This window comes from Cetorhinus maximus, unplaced genomic scaffold (assembly GCF_964194155.1).
Source record: "Cetorhinus maximus unplaced genomic scaffold, sCetMax3.hap1.1 HAP1_SCAFFOLD_431, whole genome shotgun sequence".
In the NCBI taxonomy this organism is placed as follows: Eukaryota; Metazoa; Chordata; class Chondrichthyes; order Lamniformes; family Cetorhinidae; genus Cetorhinus; species Cetorhinus maximus.
The window spans coordinates 8,784-30,111 of NW_027596375.1; the positions used below are offsets into that span (position 1 = coordinate 8,784).

Sequence of the window (21,328 nt, forward strand, 5' to 3'; positions counted from 1 at the left end):
TTGCCAGTTCTACTGCTTTGCAGTGAGTTTTGAACCAGAGAATCTTCCCCATGTAAAGCAAATGTGATAATCACTGGACTACAAAAACTACACGCAGCTCCTTGCAGAACGACCTAGAATAATAAACTGTGCTGTCTTATAACAGTTCCGAACCTTTTTTTATGGAAGTACAATTCGGCTGAAAACCTTAGCCCTGCGGCAGAGAAATTGATCTAACATTAGAATCATCAGATGACACAGCACATCAGCAGCTCATTCAACACCTCACACATGTACGAACGATCTTGCAACAACTCCATCCACATCTTTCTCTGTTTTTTCCGAGCCATGCATTTTTCAGAATATTACTCAAAACCTGGAGAAGTATAAACGTCACATGGTTTTGAAATGTTGCATCCAGTTACTATTTAACAATAAACGGGAACGATGCAATCTTTCCTCACACTGAATTCTGTTAATGCTTCTACCCCTTTTCGAGCGGGAAAACTTTCCGTGTGTGAGAGACCGTGATCCCTATTACCCTACACAAACCCTGCAATGTAGCGGGGAAACTTTCCGTGTGTGAGAGACCGTGATCCCTGTTACCCAACACAAACCCTGCAATGTAGCGGGGAAACTTTCCGTGTGTGAGAGACCGTGATCCCTATTACCCTACACAAACCCTGCAATGTGAAGAACCCAATTTCACACACAGAAGGCAGAGAGCCGGGTATTTTCAGATTAGAAAGACGTAACGAGTGGAGTGCCATGAGGATCAGTCTCAGGGACTCAATTATTTACTATTTATACTAATGACATGGAGGAGGGGACAGAGTGTAATGTATCCACATTTTCTGACGATACAAAAATAGGTGGGAGGTCAGGTTGTGATGAGGGCTTGAAGAATCTTCAAGGGGGTATAGATAGGTTGAGTGAGTGGGCAAAAGTTGGCAGATGGAGTTTAATGTAGGAAAGTTTGAGGTCATACACATTGCTAGGAAGAATTGAAAGGCAGAATATTATTTAACTGGAAGGAGACTCCAAAAAAGTGCAGCACAGAGGGATCTGGGTGTTCCTATGCATGAAACATAAAAACTTGGCATGCAGGTGCAGCAAGTAATGAAGAAGGCAAATGGAATTTTGGCCTGTTTTGCTCGTGGTTGGAGTTTAAAAATCGGGAAGTCTTATTACAGCTGTACAGGGTGTTGGTGAGGCCGCACCTGGAGTCCTGTGTACAGTTTTGGTCCCCAGATTTAAGGGAGCATGTATTGGCATTGCAGGCAGTTCAACAGAGATTCACCAGGCTGATTCCTGGGATGAAGGGGTTGACTAATCAAGAACTGTGAAGCAGATGAAGACTTTATTCGTTAGAGTGAAGAAGACTGAGGGGTGATCTTATTGAAACGTGCAAGATTCTGAGGAGGTTGACAGAGTGGATGTTGAGAAGATGTTTCCACTAATGGGGGAACTTCCAACTAGAGGACAAAGTTACAGAATCAGGGGCACTCATTTAAAACTGAGATGCGAAGAAATTTCATCTCCCAGAGGGTAGTGAATGTTTGGAATTCTCTACCCAAGAGAGTTGTGGAGGGTATCTCACTGAGAGTATTTAAAGAGGAAGTAGATATATTTTTGAAATATCGGGGATTGAGGGCTATGAGGAGCTGGCAGGAAAGAGGAGTTGAGGCCTGGGGCAGAGTAGCCATGATCTTATTGAATAGCGGGGCAGGCTTGAGGGGCCGAATGGCCGACTCCTGCTCCTATTTCTAATGTTCTTATGAAACGTGTCTCTGTTGAAAGAGGTCTGAAACAAAAATAAAAGGCCCAGGTAGCATAGATAAGGCACGTTGTGAGGCTTGTGAGCAGCTTTCTTGGTGGTCTAGTGGTCAGGATTCAGTGCTTTCACTGCTGTGGTTCAGGTTTAATTCCCGGTCAGGGAATGCAGATTTACTGACCTCGTGCAAACTGTTACAATGAGTCTGAGCTGTTTCTTGATTAAAAACAGAAGACGCTCATCTCTGCCAGAATCAGTGGAGTGAGAGCTGGAGTTCTGCCTCAGAGCTGGAAATGTCACCCGTGCAACAGGTGGAGAACAAATATAGAGGTGAAGATAGGGAATGAGAGAAGGGCTGTGATAGGTGGCAAAGCCTTAACCAGAGAGATGTTTGTGCAAGGCAAAATATAGCGGAAATAAGGGAGGCTTTACTGTTTACACCGACACAAATACCTCCCAGATCTGGTTCCATATCTTGTGTTAAGTGGGAAGAAAACCTCTCCCTGAGTCTTCCACTTTTTAGCTGCACTTCCTTCCAAACATTGCAAACTCCTCCTGCATCTTCCATCCTGATATTTTTCTCTGTGACATTTGAAACTAATGTGAATAAAGTTTGTGATGGTAAAAATATGTTCATGCCCTTGGGGAACTGAACCACATTGACACACACAGACGAACAAACACAAACATATACACCGAGAGTGACAAAGGGCAAGGGATTTTCTCGAAGGAGAGACAAACACCCAGAAATCAAGCCTGACACCAACATGGTTCCGTTTTTGTTCCATTTCTCGCTGCAACTTTTGGGAATGTTTGCAGACAAATAGAAATTAGAGAACGCTGCAGGTTTTAGATGATTTTTATTCAACTTATTCGGACAATTAATTGTGCAGGTACACTGTAAAATTCAGGAATAATAAGAAGCGTAATTGGCAGGATTCCAGCCTACCTGTGGAGATCCCAATGCATTCAAAACCCGTCGCCTGAACCACTCAGTCACGAATCCAAGCCCCAGATTTGCATTAATTATTTTTGTATAAAATCATAGACGGCTAGATCAGACAGTCATTCAGCATGTCGTTCACATGCCGACCCTCTGGAAGAGCAACTCAACGACTGCAATACCGCACCCCGCCTTTTCTCCACAGCAACTGATATTTATGTTGTCTCTCCTCGTTCTTCCGATCAAAATAAAACACCGCACACTCCGCTGGGCTTAATGTGAGCTGGGATCTGTTGGTCCAAATGGGGCTGATCCCAAAAGGTAGATCACCTGAACGTTTGGCAGTGGTGGAATTCGCCTCTGTCGAGACTGGAGCCTTAACCCAGCGCCTCAAACCGCTCGGCCACACTACCACGTTGTGTAGGGCTGTCCTTAATTTCCTTCACTGGTATTATCATCGAAATAGAACAGAAGCAAAGGAGCAGGAAGAGGTCATTGGGAAACTCGAACCAACTCTGCCAGTTAATCAGATCATCCTGCACTTTGTAACATACAGAAATCATCTCCACTATTAACTTCATAATTTCAATGTTTCACTATTTCAATGTTTCAAATGATGTGTTTTTTTCCCTGTGGTGACTGTGCGTGTTTGCTCAATGAAATGTTGGTAAAAGGTATCGACTGAGGAAAATGAGGAGATGATTGGTCAGAATAGACATTTGTTTTCTGAAAATACGATTTTAAATCAACTATTTTTAAAATTTGAATAGTTGTAAAAGAATTCAGAATAATTGTAAAAGAATTCAGAATCCAACCCTTCATCTCAATGAGTCAGGGAAACTTTGTTAATTTTCACACACTGCACATGGACACGGCAGCAGCTCCTGCACCTCTTTCAATATTGTTTATCTTAACTCAGAGTTTTCAAAAGGGAATTGGACAATGATTTGAAAGGGAGAAAAAAACCATAGTTATGGAAAGAGACGAAGAAATTGAGATTAAGTCGAAAGCTCTTTGTGGAAATCTGACATCGATAATATGGGCCCCTTGTAGAGTTGTGCCTTTTGATGATGACATTATTGGATCAGTCTGTCTCCAGCATTCCCAAGGAGAACAGCCGAATTCCATTTCTTCAAACTAAAGACTCAAAGTGTTGCTGCATGACGTCACCGCTTAACATTTTAGTGAGGCCCATTGAGCTTTTCTCCCGTCTCCTGTTTCTGCAGGGCAGTGGTTATCATGTTTACCTCATATGTGAAGAGTTGCCCCGTTCGAAATTGGCCAGAACCATCATCAAAACTTGCAGATTGAAGTTTGTTGAAGACAGCAGGATGCAGTCATGTGTCCTGGTCACTGTTTATCCTTCAACCAAGATTATAAGCTCTGCGCATTGTCAAGTCCTTGGCTTTGTGTGTTTGTTGAGCAGTGATTGGCTGCCGTGCTCCCTGCATGAAAACAATGACTCTCCTTCAATAAAAGCAAAATACTGGAAATTTGGAATAAAAACATTAAATGCAGGTAGAACTCAGCAGTTCTGACAGCGTCTGTGGAAAGCAAAACCTGCTGAGTTTCTCCAGTATTTTCTGTTTTTATTTCAGTGCTTAATTGGCTTGAAAGTGGCTTCAGACATCCGCTGGTCAGGAAAAGCGCTGGATAAATGCAAGTCTGTCTTTCCTTAACTATCTTTAAATCCCAGTCCTGTGGTTACTGACCCCCGTCAGTGGAAACAGTTTCTCCCTATTTGCACCATCAAGCCGCCCGTCCCCACTGCCCCCACCCACATCATTTTGAACAGCTCCATGAAATCTCCACTTAAACTTCTTTGCTCTAAAGAGAACAATCCCAGTCTCTATAATCTCTTCACAAAACTGAATTTCCTCATCTCTGGACATGATGCAAGGTGGGGGATTCAGATGAGATTGTGGAAAATATTGTCAGTTGGCAGGTGGGAAAATGGAGAAGGAACCAAAACAGAAAACCCAGTCTCCAGCTTTGTGAATCTTTAGAAACTCTTTGGGAACCGGAATCAGAGGAGAATGAAGGGTGAACTGTTCGACTGACCAGAGACAGTCAAGGCACCTTTCCCTTCTTTAAGACGCTGGAACATTGACTCTGGTGTTATCAGTGAAATTAACTGATCTGAGACATTGAAAGGATTCTCGTTACTGCACATCAGGAATTCAAACCTAATATCAGCTTCAGGACAATCAGAATACTTGGTAACAGTCAAGACAGCGAAAGGCTCGAAGGGAGACGGCACCAGTTGTAGGAGAGCTGGTTCCCGGTGACATGGATGTGTCTGCAGTGGGTGGGATCAGACTGTTTCCATGTATCCACAATGAATGTCTCACCCTTTATTTTGGAAGAGTAAAACTGATAGAGACAATTGTCATTCCGGTAGCAGCAATCTGAAGATCGAACTCACTGGTTTAAGTCTTCATCAGCCTCTGTGGCGCAATTGGTCAGCGCGTTCGGCTGTTAACCGAAAGGTTGGTGGTTCGAGACCACTCAGCGGCGAAGCTGTCGCTATTTTCTCCCCATCAGCATTGATTATCATACAATTCCGGGTTGTCATTGGGTTCTTGCGCTGAAACGGAAAATCCCCAAATTGTTGCCAGTTCCACTGTTATCCAGTGAGCTCCCAGGTAATTGGCTTTTGTCGAATATTAATTTCAAATATAATGAGAAAACAATTAGACTGACCATGTACCGATATCTAGCCCATTGGAAATTTATGAAGTTATTGGATTGAAACAAACCCATCAATTATTCTCTCTTCCTCAGCTCCACAGTGAGTGAGATGGGGAAAAGCAGAAAAGCAGCAATATTCCGGCCCCGGACTCTCCGCAGAAAGCGGCAACTGGAGCTTCAATCAGCGGGTTACTGCTCATCTCTGGGACACAAGTTACTCCAACCAAAGCCAAACCTCCTAATACACCGAGCACAGGCTCAGGAAAATGCGGGTAGATTATATCCCGGTCACAAAACCTCCGGGCAGCATTTACACAATACCCAAGTTAGTGAGTCACAAATAAAAGTCACACACTCTTTCTAAATCGTTTCACTGTAAATTCCCTTCACTTTATTGAAAAGTTAACTGTTGTGAATCTGAAAATGAGCATCATGGGATTTGTGTTACCGAGTGCCATTATTCCATTGTTTGTCCGTCAGGTTTGCAACTCAAATTGTGTTGGATATTGAAGCGATTCTGATTTCAAAATGAGGTCACAAAGCAGCTAAACATTAAATCCAGAAACAAATCCTGAGGAAAATGGATCACAATGTTTGGAAGGAGGTGCAGCTGAGAAGCCGAATCTGTGAATGGCGTTATTAATGAATGAGTGAAAAGCATTGGATCAATGGTCAATCTCCGTAGCCGAATGGTTAAATGGATGGTTCTAAAACCCATTGGAGTCTCCGCAGGTAAATTCAAACCTTACCGAATGTTCTTCTTATTATTGTTGATTTCAACCAGGTGTCCACAGAACTCCCGGATCAATGGAACAAAAAACATCCAAACATTCTCCTGATTTTTGGACTCTAAGGGAATGAAGGGCTATCGGGATCGGGTGGGAAATTGTTATTGAGGCTGGAGATTCGTCATGATCTTATTAAGTGACGGAGGAGGCTTGTGGGGCCTTATGAAGTATTTCTGCTGCTTTGCTCCTGTTCTGTTTGAGTAGCAATACCAGCCAAGGTGATGGGCACTAATAGCCTGAGTTCGGCAGATTGGCTATAGGTGGTTGAAGGTGTCACTCTTCACTGAGTGGTGAAAAGGATGCTTTTAAAATCCACTGGGGTTTCCCCAGGAAAGTTCCAATCTTACTGACTGTGCTTCTTATTATTGCTGATTTCAACCAGGTGTCCACAGAACTCTCGGATCAATGGAAGAGAAAACGTCCAAAAATTCTCCTGATTTTTGGACTCTAAGGGAATGAAGGGCGATCGGGATCGGGAGGGAAATTGGAGTTGAGGTTGGGGATCTACTATGATCTTATAAAGTGACGGAGGAGGCTTGTGGGGCCTTATGACGTATTGTTGCTGCTTTGATTCTGTTCTATTTCAGGAGCAATATCAGAAAAAGCAATGGGCAGTAGCATCCTGAGCTCGGTAATTCAGCTGAGTTGTTGTAGGTGCTGGTTTAAGGTTTCACTCTTTATTGAGGCGTGGTTCCTAATCCCACTGCTGCTAAATTGTCCTATTGGTCGAAAAGGTGCCAGCTCACCAGTTAAAACAGGTTTGTGCGGTGTTTCACTTTAACAGGAAGAACGAGGAGACACAATAAAAATATAAATGGCTGTGGAGAAAATGTGGGGTTGTTGAATTAGCTAAATTCCTCTTCCATAATCTGGCAGGGCCAGACTGGGCCGAATTTCCTCCTCCTCTGCTGTAGACATCTATAATTTTATACGATCAACACTAACATATCCATAGGACCAATCATCGTGGCCGAGTGGTTCAGGCGTAGGAGTCCAGATCCAGTCAAGTTGAAGTAGAGTAGTATCGTGAGCTTGATAGCGCAGCTGTAGTGATTTTCAATGGTTTAAGATCTCATTCTTTATTGAGGCGTGGTTTCAAATCCCACTGCTGCTAAAATTGCCCTATTGGTCGAAAAAGTGCCAGCTCACAGTTAAAGCAGGTATAAGCCGTGTTTCACTTTAACAGTAATACTGAGGAGAGACAATGAACATATAAATGGCTGCAGAGAAAAGGCGGGATTGTTGAATTATTTGAATTCCTTTTCCATGAGCTGGCACGGACACAATGGGCCGAATGTCCTCCCTCTCTGCTGTGGCCGCCTATAATTTTATACCAACAAAATTATCCTGTGCATAGGGGCAGTCATCGTAGCCGAGTGGTTTAGGCGATGGAGTCCAAATCCATTGGGGTTTCCTGCTTCTCATTATTCCTGTTTTTAACTCTGTGTCTACAGAGTTAATTATCGGCTACATTGAATAAAATCCAACAAAACAAGCGGGCATTTTCCTATTTCTGTTCGTTAACGAAACCTGCAGTGGAAATGGAGCAAAACTTAGTGTCATGCTTGCTTTCTGGGCGTTTGTCTCTCCTTAGGGTCAAACCCTTGCCCTCTGTCAGTCTCGGTGTATATCCCTGTGTGTGTTCCTCTGTGTGTGTCAATGTGGTTCAGTTTCCCGAGGAGGTGAACACATTTCTACCATCACAAACTGTATTCACATTAGTTGTGCAACTTCAGATGAAAATGTTACAGAGAAAAATATCAGGATGAAAGATGCAAGAGGAGTTTGCAATGTTTGGAAGGAGATGCAGCTAAGAAGTGGAAGATGGGAATGATGTTGTTGATGATTGAGAGGAATGTATTGCAAACTTGGGGCTTGTGTAGTTTGATTACCTTCTACACTTTGAAATTCAGAACAAGCTGAGGCTCCAGGTGGAAAGCAACAGTTGTCTCCATGTATGTGGGGATACATATGTTGTGTGTGCCCGGCTAGTTCAACAGGTAGATCAAAGGCTCTAAATCTCAGGGTCGTGGGTTCGCCGCACGTTGAGTGCAGTTTCTTTCAAACAAATAACCACCAACCTCTGTTCCTTTGAAACTGGCACATGACGGATATTCACCACTGATTCAAAGCACTTCCATGTCACATCTCTTTCTGTCTCACCTCCAGCTCTCTCCGCCCTTCCAGGAGCTGTTTGACCACACACAGTCAGTTCGTGCAAACGTAATACACAACGTGATCGGTTTACAGATAACAGGCTAAAGAGACACCAGGATCTTCCTGATTCCCCCAGGTACTGATTACAGGAATGTGCACAGTGCCGATTATCCACAGTCACACACTCCTTCCAGTCTTGTCTACATTGTTCAGCTTTGAAATTTCTCGTATTTTCACACTGGATTTCAATGTAAAGAAAACAGAGCTGTGATAAGCTTATACTGTTCAGCAGATATACTGCAAGAAGTTACATAACAGGCTGATGATAACAGTGCTCTTTGTTCGCGGTGAGCTCCAGTGAAGGATTGGCACCATTAATGTGTCGTTCAATTAGTCTTGTGATTGGTTGGTCCATCAGGAGTGATATTTTTGTCAATGCAAACAGTAGGCACCAGAATTTGCCCTTCTCCCACCCATATTTTGCCTGGCACCACCATCCCTATGGCCAGTGCTTTGCAAACAGCCCTTCTCTTGTCCTTCTTTTACTCCGCTTCTGTCTTTGTTCCCGGCCTGTTCGAAGTGTGATATTTCCAACTCTGAGGCGAAACTTAAACTGATTCTGGTGGAGCTGCTAAATGTTTTCAATCAATAAGTAATTAATACTCATTTTGACAATTCCACAAGATCAATAAAACTGCATTCCCTGACCGGGAATCGAACCCGGGCCGCGGCGGTGAAAGCGCCGAATCCTGACCACTAGACCACCAGGGAAACTGGTAGACTTGTTTCAGTTTGGTTTATTGACGCTGCTTTTATCCCTGTTTCCACTTTAAATGGAATGAATTCTTCAGTCAATTACAACAACGGTTTCTGTGAGCTGGAACATGAAATTGACAGTGAGGTGAAATATCCCCATAAGCTGCTCATGTGTAACTGTCAATTTCCTAAACCCACCAACCTGATCACTGCGGTTGTTGTGAAATTGACAAGGGAACACATGGCAGACATTCATCATTGAAAGTAACTGACACACTTCTAAACACTTTCATGTCGCATCTGTTTCTGCTTCTGTCCCTGCCTCGCCTCCAGTTCCCTCTGCCCGTCCAGCTCCCAGGTCAATTAGCTGCTTGATGCAGACACAGTCAGTTCATGAACCCAAGCTTTCCCTGGAAAGCAGGGACAGAGAATGCGGGACCCAAGGATTTTAGAAAGAAGAGGTTTGCAGATGACATGGTAAAGATAATCTGGGATCTCATCTTCCTGATTCTCCCAGACACTGATGACAGGAATGTGCAGAGTGCCGATTATCCAGAGTTGCAGACTCCTTCCAGTCTTGTGCAAGTAGTTGAGCTTTGAACCCACTCACAAAAGTGGATTATAAAATGGCAGAATGAGTGTGAAAGAAGTGGTGTTGGGAAATATCAAATTATAGAAAGTTACAGCAAAAAAAGAGGCCATTCGGCCCTGTGTGCGACTTTCAAAGAACTCCAAAGAAGAGTCACACGGAATTGAAACATTAATTCTATTTCTCTACCAGAAATATTGCCAGACATGCTGAATTTTTCAAGCATTTTCTGTTTTCACTTCAGATTTCCCGCATCCGCAGTATTTTGCTTTTATCTCTGGGTTTCTAGCCCAGTGACAATGCCAATACTCCATCTCCTGAATGCTCTGATTTGATTTGAACATGTTTTCCCGAAAGAAGTGCTGTTAGTAGCGGACGAGTATTGGGGGCGATTGTTTCTGACATCCATCGGGGTTTCCCCAATGTTGGTTTGCTGACTGCGGTTCTCATTATTCCCGATTTTGACCAACAGAATTAGTTATCGGGTAAATAGAATCAAACAAAAACTTCCGCGCTTTCTTATTTCCATTCATCTGCAAGGATTTGCGAAATCTGCAGACGGAAATGGAGTAAAACTGAGCGAGTTTGGTGTTTTTCTGGGTGTTTGTCTCTCCTTAGCCCTCTGTCACTGTCGATGTATATGTCTGTGAGTGTCCCGCTGTGTGTGTCAATGTGGTTCAGTTCCTCATTTTTAGCAGTCCCCACTTTATTCACCTTACTTGTGTGGCTTCATATTAAAATCGTACAAAGAAAATAAAAACCGGTTTAAAAGGTTCAGGAGGAATTTTCTTTCTGTATTTCTGAGTGGAGACTGTTCAGTTACTAAGTGTCCGAATGTTACAAAGCGGAGGGCGATTGAAATTTTCACTGAGCAACATTTAAACAGACACCGAGTCCTTGTGGTCGAGTGGTTAAGGCAATGGACACATCGAAAGAATGAATTTGTAAATACAAACAGTCCAAACTGATATCCCTCGGTCATGAGGAACTGTATTTCTTCTCGAAGTTGTTCCACGTGTGACATTTGCAGCTCTGATGTGAAACTTCAACTCTCACTCCACTGATTCGGGCGGAGCTGTTGTGCGTTTCGGTTTTCAATCAATAAGTAAATGAGGCCTGATTTAACAGTTTGTACCAGATCAATAAACCTTCATTGCCTGGCCGGGAATCGAGTCCGGGCCACAGCGGTGAATGGGCCGAATCTTTACCTCTAAATCACGAGGAAAGCTGTCTATAACTCTTGCAACGTGCTTTATCTGGGCCACATTTGCCATTTCTCAGACACTTTCACCAGAGGTGTTTTTAAGGGGTAGCTGCAGTGAAGGATTCGCACCAATATAGTGTCGTTCAATTGGTTTGGTTCCAAATCCTGCTCAGGAATTTAAGAAAAACTTTGAGTTTGCTCAGTGTCTTGACTTCAAAAGCGAGAATGTAAGAAAGTACATTCCCCCAAGTGTGTAATAAAATGTCGGAATGACTGGGAAATTATGCTGGGAAACATAAAATAATAGACAGTTGCAGCAAAGAAAGAGGCCATTCGGCCTGGCGCGCTGCTTTCAAAGAGCAGTTCTGATTGATTGGTCAGGAGTGATATTTGTGTCAGTGAAAACAGTCGGCAGTAAAATCTCTCACATTACCACGGCAGACTTTCATCACTGAAAGCAACTGACACACGTCAAATTCTGCCGCTTTCATGTCGCATCTTTAACTTCCTGTTCTCCCTTTCAGGCATTTCCAGGTCTATCAAATATTATCCATGCAGAACGTTGTCCTGTTCCTCGTTCCACTACGAGAATTACTGTGAGTGGGGTATAGTAACTGGCTCCATAGCTCAGTGGTTTAGAGCACTGGTCTTGTAAACCAGGGGTCGTGAGTTCAATTCTCACTGGAGCCTGCGATTAATAATTATGAAATTTGGTAACAAGGTAATCTTTGAGGAGAGCACTGTAAAAAGATAAAAGCTGGAAATTCAAAACAAAAAAAAAATACCTGGAAAAACTCAGCAGGTCCGACAGCATCCGCGGAGAGGAACACAGTTAACGTTTGCTAGTCCGGATGGCAACAAGATGGCAGATGGATTATAATGTAGGCAGGTGCGATTATGTTCACTTGGTTATAAAAATGAGAATAACAGAATGCTTTTAAAATGTGAGAAATTTGTAAGTGCTGATGTTCAAAGAAACTTGGGTGTGCTTGTGCAAGCAATGTGGAAAGTTAGCATGCAGGATCAGCATGTTGGCCTTTATTGCAAGGGGATTGGAGAGCAAGAATAAAGAAGGGGTTTGGTGAGATGGCATCGGGAATCCCGTGTGCTGTTTTCATCTCCACATTTACAAAAGAATAGACTTGCATTGGGGACGGTGCAGGGAAGGTTCACTAAATTGGTCTCTGGAATTTATTCTCTGGAGTTTAGAAGAATGAACGCCAATCTGATTGAAACCTGTAAAATTCTGAGGGGGCTTGATAGGGTGGACACAGGGATTGTTTCCGCTGGTCAGGGAGTCTAAAACACTGGGGCACAGTCTCAGGGTAAAGGGTCGATAATTTCGGGCTGAGATGAGGAGAAATTACTTCATCCAAAGGGTTGTGAACCTTTGAATTCTCTACCCAGAGGGTTGTGGATGTTCCAACATTAAATACATTTAAGGCTGGGATGGACAGATGTTTGGTCTCTCGGGGGACTAAGGGATATGGGGAACGGGCAGGATAATGGAGTTGAAGCCAAGATCAGCCATGATCGAATTGAATGATGGGACAAGCTCGATGAGCCGTGTGGTCTACTCCTGCTTCTATTTCTTATGATCATATGTATAATAAAGACAGTAATTCGTGTTATAATAATAACAGAAAGTATTGGAAGTTCTCAGCTGGTCTGACAGCAACTGTGAAGGGAGAAACAGAGTGAAGGTTTCGAGTCTAATTTGACACTTTTCTAAACCATATATTGGCTGCTAGTTATGACATTTTTCACAACATCAAGACAGAATTGAACCCAGTTGGTGAAAGCACCGAGGCTGAACCACTAGAGAGTTAGCTTCCAACTGAAGGTTTAATGGTTTAAGAAAACCAAGGGTCAAATAGACTCCCTCTCTTCCTGCTTCTACTCATATTACCGAAATAATTCTGCTTTGTGTCCTTTGGCTACAAGGAAATGTTGTCCAAACTTTGCCAGCCCTGCTGTTATTCGGTAAGTTCTCACACAAGTATTGTGTGTCTCCAAATATTGCGTGCAGTTCTGGAATCAGCATCATAGGAAGGGTGTGATTGCACTGGAGAGAGTGCAGAGGAGATTTACCACGATGTTGCCTGAGCTGGAGAGTTTTAGTTATGAGGAGAGATTAGATAGGATGGGGTTATTTTTCTTGGAGCAGAGGAGATTGAGCGGGGACATGATTGAGGTGTATAAAATTATGAGGCGCATAGATAGAGTAGACAGGAAGGAACATTTCCCCTTGGTTGGGGGATCAATAACCAGGGAGCATAGATTTAAGATAAGGGGAAGGAGGTTTAGAGGGAATGTGAGGAAGAATTATTTCACCCAGAGGTTAGTGGAAATCTGGAACTGACTGCCTGAAAGGATGGTAGAGGCAGAGACCCTCATAACATTCAAAACGTATTTGAATGTGCACTTGCAATGCCATGGCATTGAAGGCTATGGGCCTAGTGCTGGAAAATGGGATTAGAACAGTTAGGTACTTGTTTGACGGCTCAGATTCGATGGGCTGAAGGGCCTCTTTCTGTGCTGTAGACCTCTATGACTCTATGACTAAATGGATTTATGAATATTCATTTCAAATAACGCGAGAAACTGAAAGAAACATGTGCATAACATCCAACCTATTGGAAAGATTGGGTTCAAAGCAACGAATAGAAATTGACTGTCAAATTGCATATATAGAACTGGAACACAGCATCACAATGAATGAATCCACTGTCTGTTCAAATGTTGCTCAGTGAAAATTTCAATCATCCTCCGCTGTGTAACATATAGGCTCTGAGTCAATAAGCAGTCTCCACTCAAATAAACACAAAGGGTCAATCTCCTGTTACAACTTTTCAACCTGTTGTTATTCTCTGTGCCATTTGCCATGAAGATATATAACGGAAGTGAATAAAATTTGCGATGGTAAAAAATGTGTTCACCCCTCGGGGAACTGAACCACACTGACACACACAGAAATATACAACGTGAGTGGTAGCGAGCAAGGGCTTATCTCTAAGGACAGAAAAACTGTCAGAACGCAAGAATGGCACAAATTAGTTCAGTTTTGTATCATTTCTGACTGCAAATTCAGCGAATGCTTATGGATCAACAGAAATGAAGCAACACGGAAGTGAAGTGTTTGGAAGCTGCTGATTCCATTTAACCAATAGTTCATTCTGGAGGCAGCAAAACGAAGGAACAGCGAGAAGTACAGTCAGCAGGACTCTAACCCACGTGGGGAGACCCCAATGGATTTTAAACCCATCCCTTTAACCACTCAGTCACGGCTGCAGGCCTTATACTAGCGTCATTCCTGTTCATATAAAATCATGGAATGGTTACAGCAGAGAATGAGAACATTCAGCCCCACCTATTCCCAGTCACCCTGCAATTACGACAGCCTCCCTTGTTCTACCTACCAAGACGAACTACATCATATGTCAAATACCCCAAGCCTATTCTAAGGGATTTGATGAAACGGCTGAAAGACAAACCAACTGAAACTTTGGCAATGGTGGGATTAAAATCCATGACTTAATAGGAACTGGTGCTTAAATCCAGTGCCTGAGACCACTCGCATGCGCTACTGCTGGCAATATGATAGTAACCATTGCCTTGATTGGTAACGGTACTGAATTGGAACATAACAAATAGCAACAGGAATAGACCATTTTGTCTTTCGAGCCCATCACTAACCATAAATTCAGAGCCAAAAACAACATATAGAAACCATTCAGCGGGGTCAGAGGAACATAGGCCATTCAGCTCTTTGGCCCTGCTTAACCATTCAATAAGATCAAGGCTGATCTGGTTGTGGTCTCAACTCCACTTTCCTGTCTGTCTGTTCCCACCCCCCCCCCACCCCCTCCCAACGCCCTCAGAACTCCCCACAACCCTTGACTTCCTTGTCTACAAAAAATCTGTCTAAATCAGCCTTGACGAAATTCAATGACCCAACCTCCACTGCTTTCTGGAGAAAATTCCTCAGACTAACGGCCATCTGAAAAAAAAACTCTTCATCTGCGTCTGAAAAGGGAGACCTCTTACTCTTCTGGAATTAACTCACCTGGTCCCTCTCCCCTAACTTTACCATGGACATGTTGCAGTATTTGGTCCAATTCCCTTTTGAATTCCGCTGCTGAATCTGCCATCCCCACATTCTCTATCTAACCCAGCCGCCGCATCCATCCCTCCCAGGTCGCCATGTGGAAATGCATGGTGACCCTATACTGAAGAACAGGTCCCAGACATACTCAGCTACTTGACAACAGAACAACATGAAGTGACTATTGTGGAAAATTGAATGAGACAACATTTTAAATAATCAAGATATTGACACACACTCCATAGAGAAACTGGCTTTCAAACAATCAGGATAGAATTAAACACACCAGTACCTATCAGAGGGAGTAAAATTAACGTGAAGAGGGAAACAAAATCTAGATTTAGAAAATATCCACAAGGTGGATGAAGGTGAATAGTGACCTAGAGAATCTTTAAAGTCCGTGCATGAACTTCTGTTTGAACCAGATGTATTTACCAATGTCAATAATTTAAAATTGTGTGAGATGATCTGCAGGTGGGGAGGATGAATCTCAGTCGACAGTTATCACATTTAGTGGATAAAGTTTTCTCATTTACTCTTGGTGGCAGCTCAAGGGTTTGTGTTGCTGATTCTGATCATTCTAGTAGCTTTAGTATGTTATCCACGGTTTGTCGTAAAGAAATTAGGAAAACAAGCTCGTAGCTTAGAAATAGTGAGGTTAGTCAGAAATCAGTTGTGAGAAATCAATAAGGATATTCCCTTCTCAAGGTGTGGAGATCTGTAAGAAATCACTGTCAAATAACCTTATAAAATCTTCAGAAGTGTATTGAATATTGTAGGAATGGCTCTCCCTCCCCCCCCTCTCTCTCTCTCTCTCGCTTAGGAACAAAGATTCCTGGCTTGACAAACATAGGAAAACATATCCCAATGTTAGCTCATAGGGATGGACTCGGGAGTTAAGGAACGGAATTTGTACTGCTGACTGAAGACAATGGCTTTGATCTACCCAATTCTTAAAAGGAGCAAATTTCTGCTCATCCTGTATGGAATGTTGGATAAGCAGTTTGATAATTTAGTAACAGTGGAGGAATGGAGAGGGATGGTGGTGAGGTAGAGCTGGGTGTTGTCAGTGCACATGTGAAAACTAACATGGTGCTTTTGGATGATGTCACCTATTGGCAGCATGTAGATGAGAAATAGGAGGTAGCAAGGATAGATTCTTTTTTTAGGATGGATGATGACGGTGGATTTAAAGGTGAGAGGGACAGTATCAGAAGAGAGGGAAAAAAACATGAACAATATCAGCCAACATGGAGAAGGTGAATGGTCAGCAGTTCAGTTGGGAATATGGTCACTGGATCAGAAGGCGAGTCTCATGGACAAGATGAACACTGAAAGGTTATGAAGGGAAATAGGAAACTGGAGAAAGATCTGAGTTCAGAGCTCGGACATGGGGGATCTTTAGAGAAAGTTGACCCGGTGAACTAGTGGGAGGGAGGGAAGCAGCAGAGGCAACTGATCGGATTGACTCAATCTTAGTGACAAAGAAGCTCCATGAGCTCCTCACACTTGCTGTTGGAGGTGAGAACAGAACAGGCAGGGGAGAGAGAGAGAGAGCACTTCAAAAGGAACTAACTTCTGTAGTGAAATGAAAAAGACTCGACACACTGTGTGTTTGACACAAAGCTAGTTTGTTTGACACAAAGATAGTTTATTTGACTTTAATCCAGAATTTTAACCCCTATAACTGGGTTGGAGTTTATAAACATCAGCAGAAACAGACCCCATAGAACATGGTTCAGTCCCAAATGTGATTAACAGCAAAATCCAATCACTGTAGTTACTTATCAACTTGAGTTAATGTTTCGAGTCCATGTGACTCTTCTGAAGAAGAGTCTATGTGGACTCAAAACGTAAACTTTGTTTTTTCTGTTCACAGATGCTGCCAGACCTGCTGAGTCTTTCTACACTTTGTTTTATTTCAGATTTCCAGCATCTGCAGTATTTTATCTTTATACTTGTGAACTGGTTGTTATCTCTGCAGTGTGGATGAACAACCAAATGACTTGCCACACTCGGAGCGTGAGAACAGCCTCTCCCCAGTGTAAATTCACTGGTGTACAGTGAGGTCAGAGGATTGCCTGACCCCAGGCCCATTATGAGAGCACCTCAACGGTCTTTCGTCAGTCTGAACATGTTAATAAGGCATCAGTTGCCTGGAACATTTCTAGCACTTCCCGCAGTCCGGGCATTTAAAAGGCCTCATCAGTGTGAACTCACTAGTGTGTCTGCAGATGGGATAACTGAGTGAATCCCTTTCCACAGTTGGAGCAGTTGAATGGTCTCTCGTCAGTGTGAACATGTTGATGGGAACCAATGAACATTCTCCACTCTCACAATCCGCCACTTCCGGCTGCTCTCCGGCACCAACCTCAAGCAAAGAGAGCAGGAGACTCCGAGCATGCGCCATCCACCCGGACAACCCGTGGCAGATAGAGCGGTCTCTGAGGCGCATTGGATTGTGGGTAATCAGGCCGCCATTAGGGACCGCGTCTCAGTTAATCTTTGCCTGAAACTGGGAAAGCAAGAGGAAGGTTCTGTTCGCATAGGGATAGAAAATAAGAAAGATCAAGTTCCAACTCCTGCCATTCGGACTAGAGATGATAGGGGACGAAAAGGAGGATTTACACATGGGGGCAAATGGCATAGCCGAGAGTTGAAATGATTACTTTGCAACTGCCTTTACAAAGGTAGAAAATGCTACCCAGACCATGGTGAAAGAGGAGGTGATTCAGATTCAGAAAGGTTTAAAATTGAATTCGAGGAGATATTAGATAGGTTATCAATACTTAAAGTTGTGAAACAAAAACAGAACATTCTGGAAAAACTCAGCCGGTCTAACAGCATCTGTGGAATGAAAAAAAAACAATTAATGTTTTGAGTCCGTATGACTCAATGTTTTGTTCTCCCTCCGCAGATGCTGTTAGACCTACTGAGTTTTTCCAGCATTTTCTGCTTTTGTTTCAGAATTCCAACATCCACAGTATTTTGCTTTTGCTTTAAAGTTGTGAAATCACCTGAGCCAAAAGAGATGCACCCAAGGATCCTGGGAGAAATAAGAGTGAAATTTACAGAGGCACTGGCCATAATATTTAATTGTGCCTTAGACTCAGGTGCCAAAGGGCTCGAAAATTGCAGAAGTTACACCCTTGTTCCAGAATAGGTGTAAGGATAAGCCCAGCAACTGCAGGCCAATTACCTTAACTTCAGTGGTGAGAAACTTCTAGAAACTATAATTTAGACGAAGCTAACAGTCACATGGACAAATGCACGTTAATAAAGGAAAGACAACATGGACTTCTTAAGAGAAAATCATGTTTAACTTCCTGGAGTTGTTTGAAGAGGTAACAGAGAGGGTTGATTAGGGAAATGCTCTCGATGTGGTGTACATGGACTTTCAAAAGGCATTTGGTACAGGGCTGCACAACAGACTTATAAGCAAAATTATAGCTCATGAAATAAATGGGACAGTAGCCACATGGATACAGAATTGGCTCAGTGGAAGGAAACAGAAAGTAGTTAATGGATGTTTTTCAGGCTGGTGGAAGGTTTGTAATGGTGTTCCCCAGGGGTCAGTTTTGGGACTCGGGCTTTCCCTGATATATATTAATGACCTAAACCTTGGTGTAAAGGGAAAAATTTCAACGTTTGCAGAAGATACAAAAGGGTTTGAAGGAGAAAAGGACCTGGGTGCATATGTCCATAAGTCATTGAATGTGGCAGGAGAGTGATTGAGAAAGTGATTCATAAAATATACAGTATCCTGGGTTTTATTCATAGGGGCATAGAGTAGAAGAGCAAGGAGGTCATGTATAAGTCACTCGCTTGGCCTCAGGTGGTTTATTGCATCCATTTCTGGGCGCCACACTTCAGGAAGAATGTGAAGGTATTGGAGAGGGTGCAGAAAAGATTCACAAGCTTGATTCCAGGGAGGAAGGACAGCTCTTAAGAAGATAAATTGGAGAAATTAGGACTGTTTTCATTAGAGAAAAGAAGGCTGAGAGGATATTTGGCAGAGTTATTCAAAATCAAGTGGGGGCTGCACAGAGTAGATAACGAGAAACCGTTCCCACTCATCAAAGGATTGAGAACAGGAGGGCATAGTTTTAAAGTGATCAGTAAAAGAATCAACAATGATATGAGAAAAATCCTTTCACGCAGTATCTGGTTAGGGTCTGGAATGCTTTATGTGGGAGTGTGGTGGAGGCAGGTCCAATTGAAGCATTCAGGCAGGAATTAGGCTGTTATCTGAAAAGGAAGAATGTACAGGTTTATGGGGAAAAGGCAGAAGAATAGGACTGGTTGAGTTGCTCATTCAGAGAGCCAGTGCAGACACGATGGGCCAAATGGCCTCCTTCAGCCCCAAACCAAATCTATAATGTGGTAGAAATTATTGGTTCATTCTGACAGTCAATCTTTATCAATATGTTTGCAACAGAGCAACATCCCATTGTTCTCCCAGCTTTACATTCTAACAGGAAGTTCCAGGTGTTTGTAGTGCTGTGATCTTGTGGTGTGGACAATAACATAGTCAATCTTGTGGAAAGGGTCTGATACATCGAGAGTGATATGGTCTGCAAGATACAATCTGTGTGAGTCATTGGAGTAGGATTGTGTCATAGTTCAATGAGATCTGACTACTTACTGAGTGAGTCTGTACAAGTGTAACTTAGATACACACAGCTTGTGTCATAGTTCAGTGAGATCTGATCACTTAATGAGTGAGTCTGAATAAGTGAGGGTGAGATTCTGCTAACATAGACATTGCAAATTAAGAATGACAAGGTCCATCTCCTACCATTTGCATCCTGCAATAATGGACCTGTTGGCAAATACTTGGTAATGAATCTGTTTCAATAAGTCTGTCACAAACTAACACCCTGTTGTTCTGCTGTGCTTTATATTTTAATGGGCATTAGCAGACATTTTTATTGCTATGAGCTTGGGTAGTGGCTATGGCTTCACTCTTCTCTGTTGATCTTATCAAGAAGGGCTGCTATTGAAAGAAGGGCTTGGTCTGTCAGACGCGGTCACTGTGAAGGTGATAATGAAACATCTGTGTGTCAAAGTTCAGTGACACCTGATCACTTACCAAGTGTGAGTCTATGAAAATGTAACTCAAATAATCTCAGCTCCTGCAGGTGATTCTCTGGCTTTAATGACATAGATAAGAAAGGAATCAGGAGCATGTAGTCCCACCCAGCTGGACACCAGTGGAGAGGCATTGGAGGAGGATGGTTTGGTTAATGGTGTCAAAGACCACAGACAGGCCAAGAAGGACAAGGAGGGAGAATTTACCTTTGTCACATTCACAGAGGATGTAATTTTTGACTTTGATGAGAGCTGTTTCAATATTGTGGCAGGGGCAATTTTCTTATCGGAGGGATTGAATCATGGAGTTTCATAAAAGATTGGCATGGATTTTGGAGGTGACCAGGACTTCGGAGAGAAAAGGGTGGAGAGAAATGGGGAGATAGTTTGCAAGGGCATTGGGGTCAAGGATTGGTTTTATTGAGGGAGTGATGATGGCAGATTTGAAGGAGAGGGAAAGTGCTTCAAAGGAACTAACTTGTGTTCGAGATATTAAAAAAACTCAATGCACTTTGTTTAAGACAAAACTGATTTATTTGATTTTTATACAGAATATTAACTAGAATGACAGGGCTGGGGTTTATTAACATCAGCAGAAACAGACCCCAATGAACATGTCCTGGATGTGATTCACAGCAAAATCCAATCACTGCAGCTACTTACGAAATCACTGGTGTTTCACCCGGTTAGCTGACCGAGTGTTGGAAGGGATTCACTCAGAGCAGGTGAACAGTCTCTCCCCAGTGTGAGCTCGCTGGTGCGTCAGCAGGTGGGATGACTCAGTGAATCCTTTCCCACACTTGGAACATCTGAACAGCCACTCCCCAGAGTGAACTCGCTGGTGAACAGCGAGTTGAGAGTATCGCCTGAACTCAGTCCCACAGTGAAAGCACCTAAACACCTAAACGGTCTCTCATCAGTGTGAACAAGTTGATGGGACACCAGTTCCTCAGAACTTTTAAAGCACTTCTCGCAGTCTGGACATTTAAAAGGCCACTCGGCATTGTGAATTTGTTGATGTGTCTGTTGGTGGGATGACTGAGTAAATCTCTTCCCACACTCGAAGCAGCTGAACAACTTCTCCCCAGTGTGAACTCGCTGGTGTCTCACAAGGTTGTTTGAATGGGACAATCTTTTCCCACACTCATAGCAGCTGAATGACCTCCCCTCAGTGCGAGTTTGTTCATGTCTCAGCAGGGTGGATAACGAAGTGTATCCCTTCCTACACTCTGCACAGGTGAAAGGTCTCTC

The 21,328-nt window shown here is 43.0% G+C and overlaps 1 protein-coding gene and 3 non-coding genes across 4 annotated transcripts in view; 3 read left to right on the plus strand and 1 right to left on the minus strand.

Annotated features, from left to right (window-relative positions):
* The first annotated feature begins 5,139 nt into the window (after nucleotides 1-5,139).
* Nucleotides 5,140-5,213, plus strand: trnan-guu (transfer RNA asparagine (anticodon GUU)). Its single transcript has one exon. It is a non-coding gene; the product is annotated as a tRNA-Asn (tRNA).
* Nucleotides 5,214-6,076: 863 nt separating this feature from the next.
* Nucleotides 6,077-21,328, plus strand: part of LOC144673672 (uncharacterized) — a 38,867-nt gene continuing 23,615 nt past the window's right edge. The window contains exons 1-2 of the mRNA XM_078535398.1: nucleotides 6,077-6,119; nucleotides 6,763-6,806. Of these exons, the coding sequence (XP_078391524.1) occupies nucleotides 6,077-6,119; nucleotides 6,763-6,806 (87 nt within the window). The remainder of the gene's footprint in view (nucleotides 6,120-6,762; nucleotides 6,807-21,328) is intronic.
* On the minus strand, nucleotides 9,032-9,103 carry trnae-uuc (transfer RNA glutamic acid (anticodon UUC)). Its single transcript has one exon. It is a non-coding gene; the product is annotated as a tRNA-Glu (tRNA).
* On the plus strand, nucleotides 11,498-11,571 carry trnat-ugu (transfer RNA threonine (anticodon UGU)). The gene has a single exon. It is a non-coding gene; the product is annotated as a tRNA-Thr (tRNA).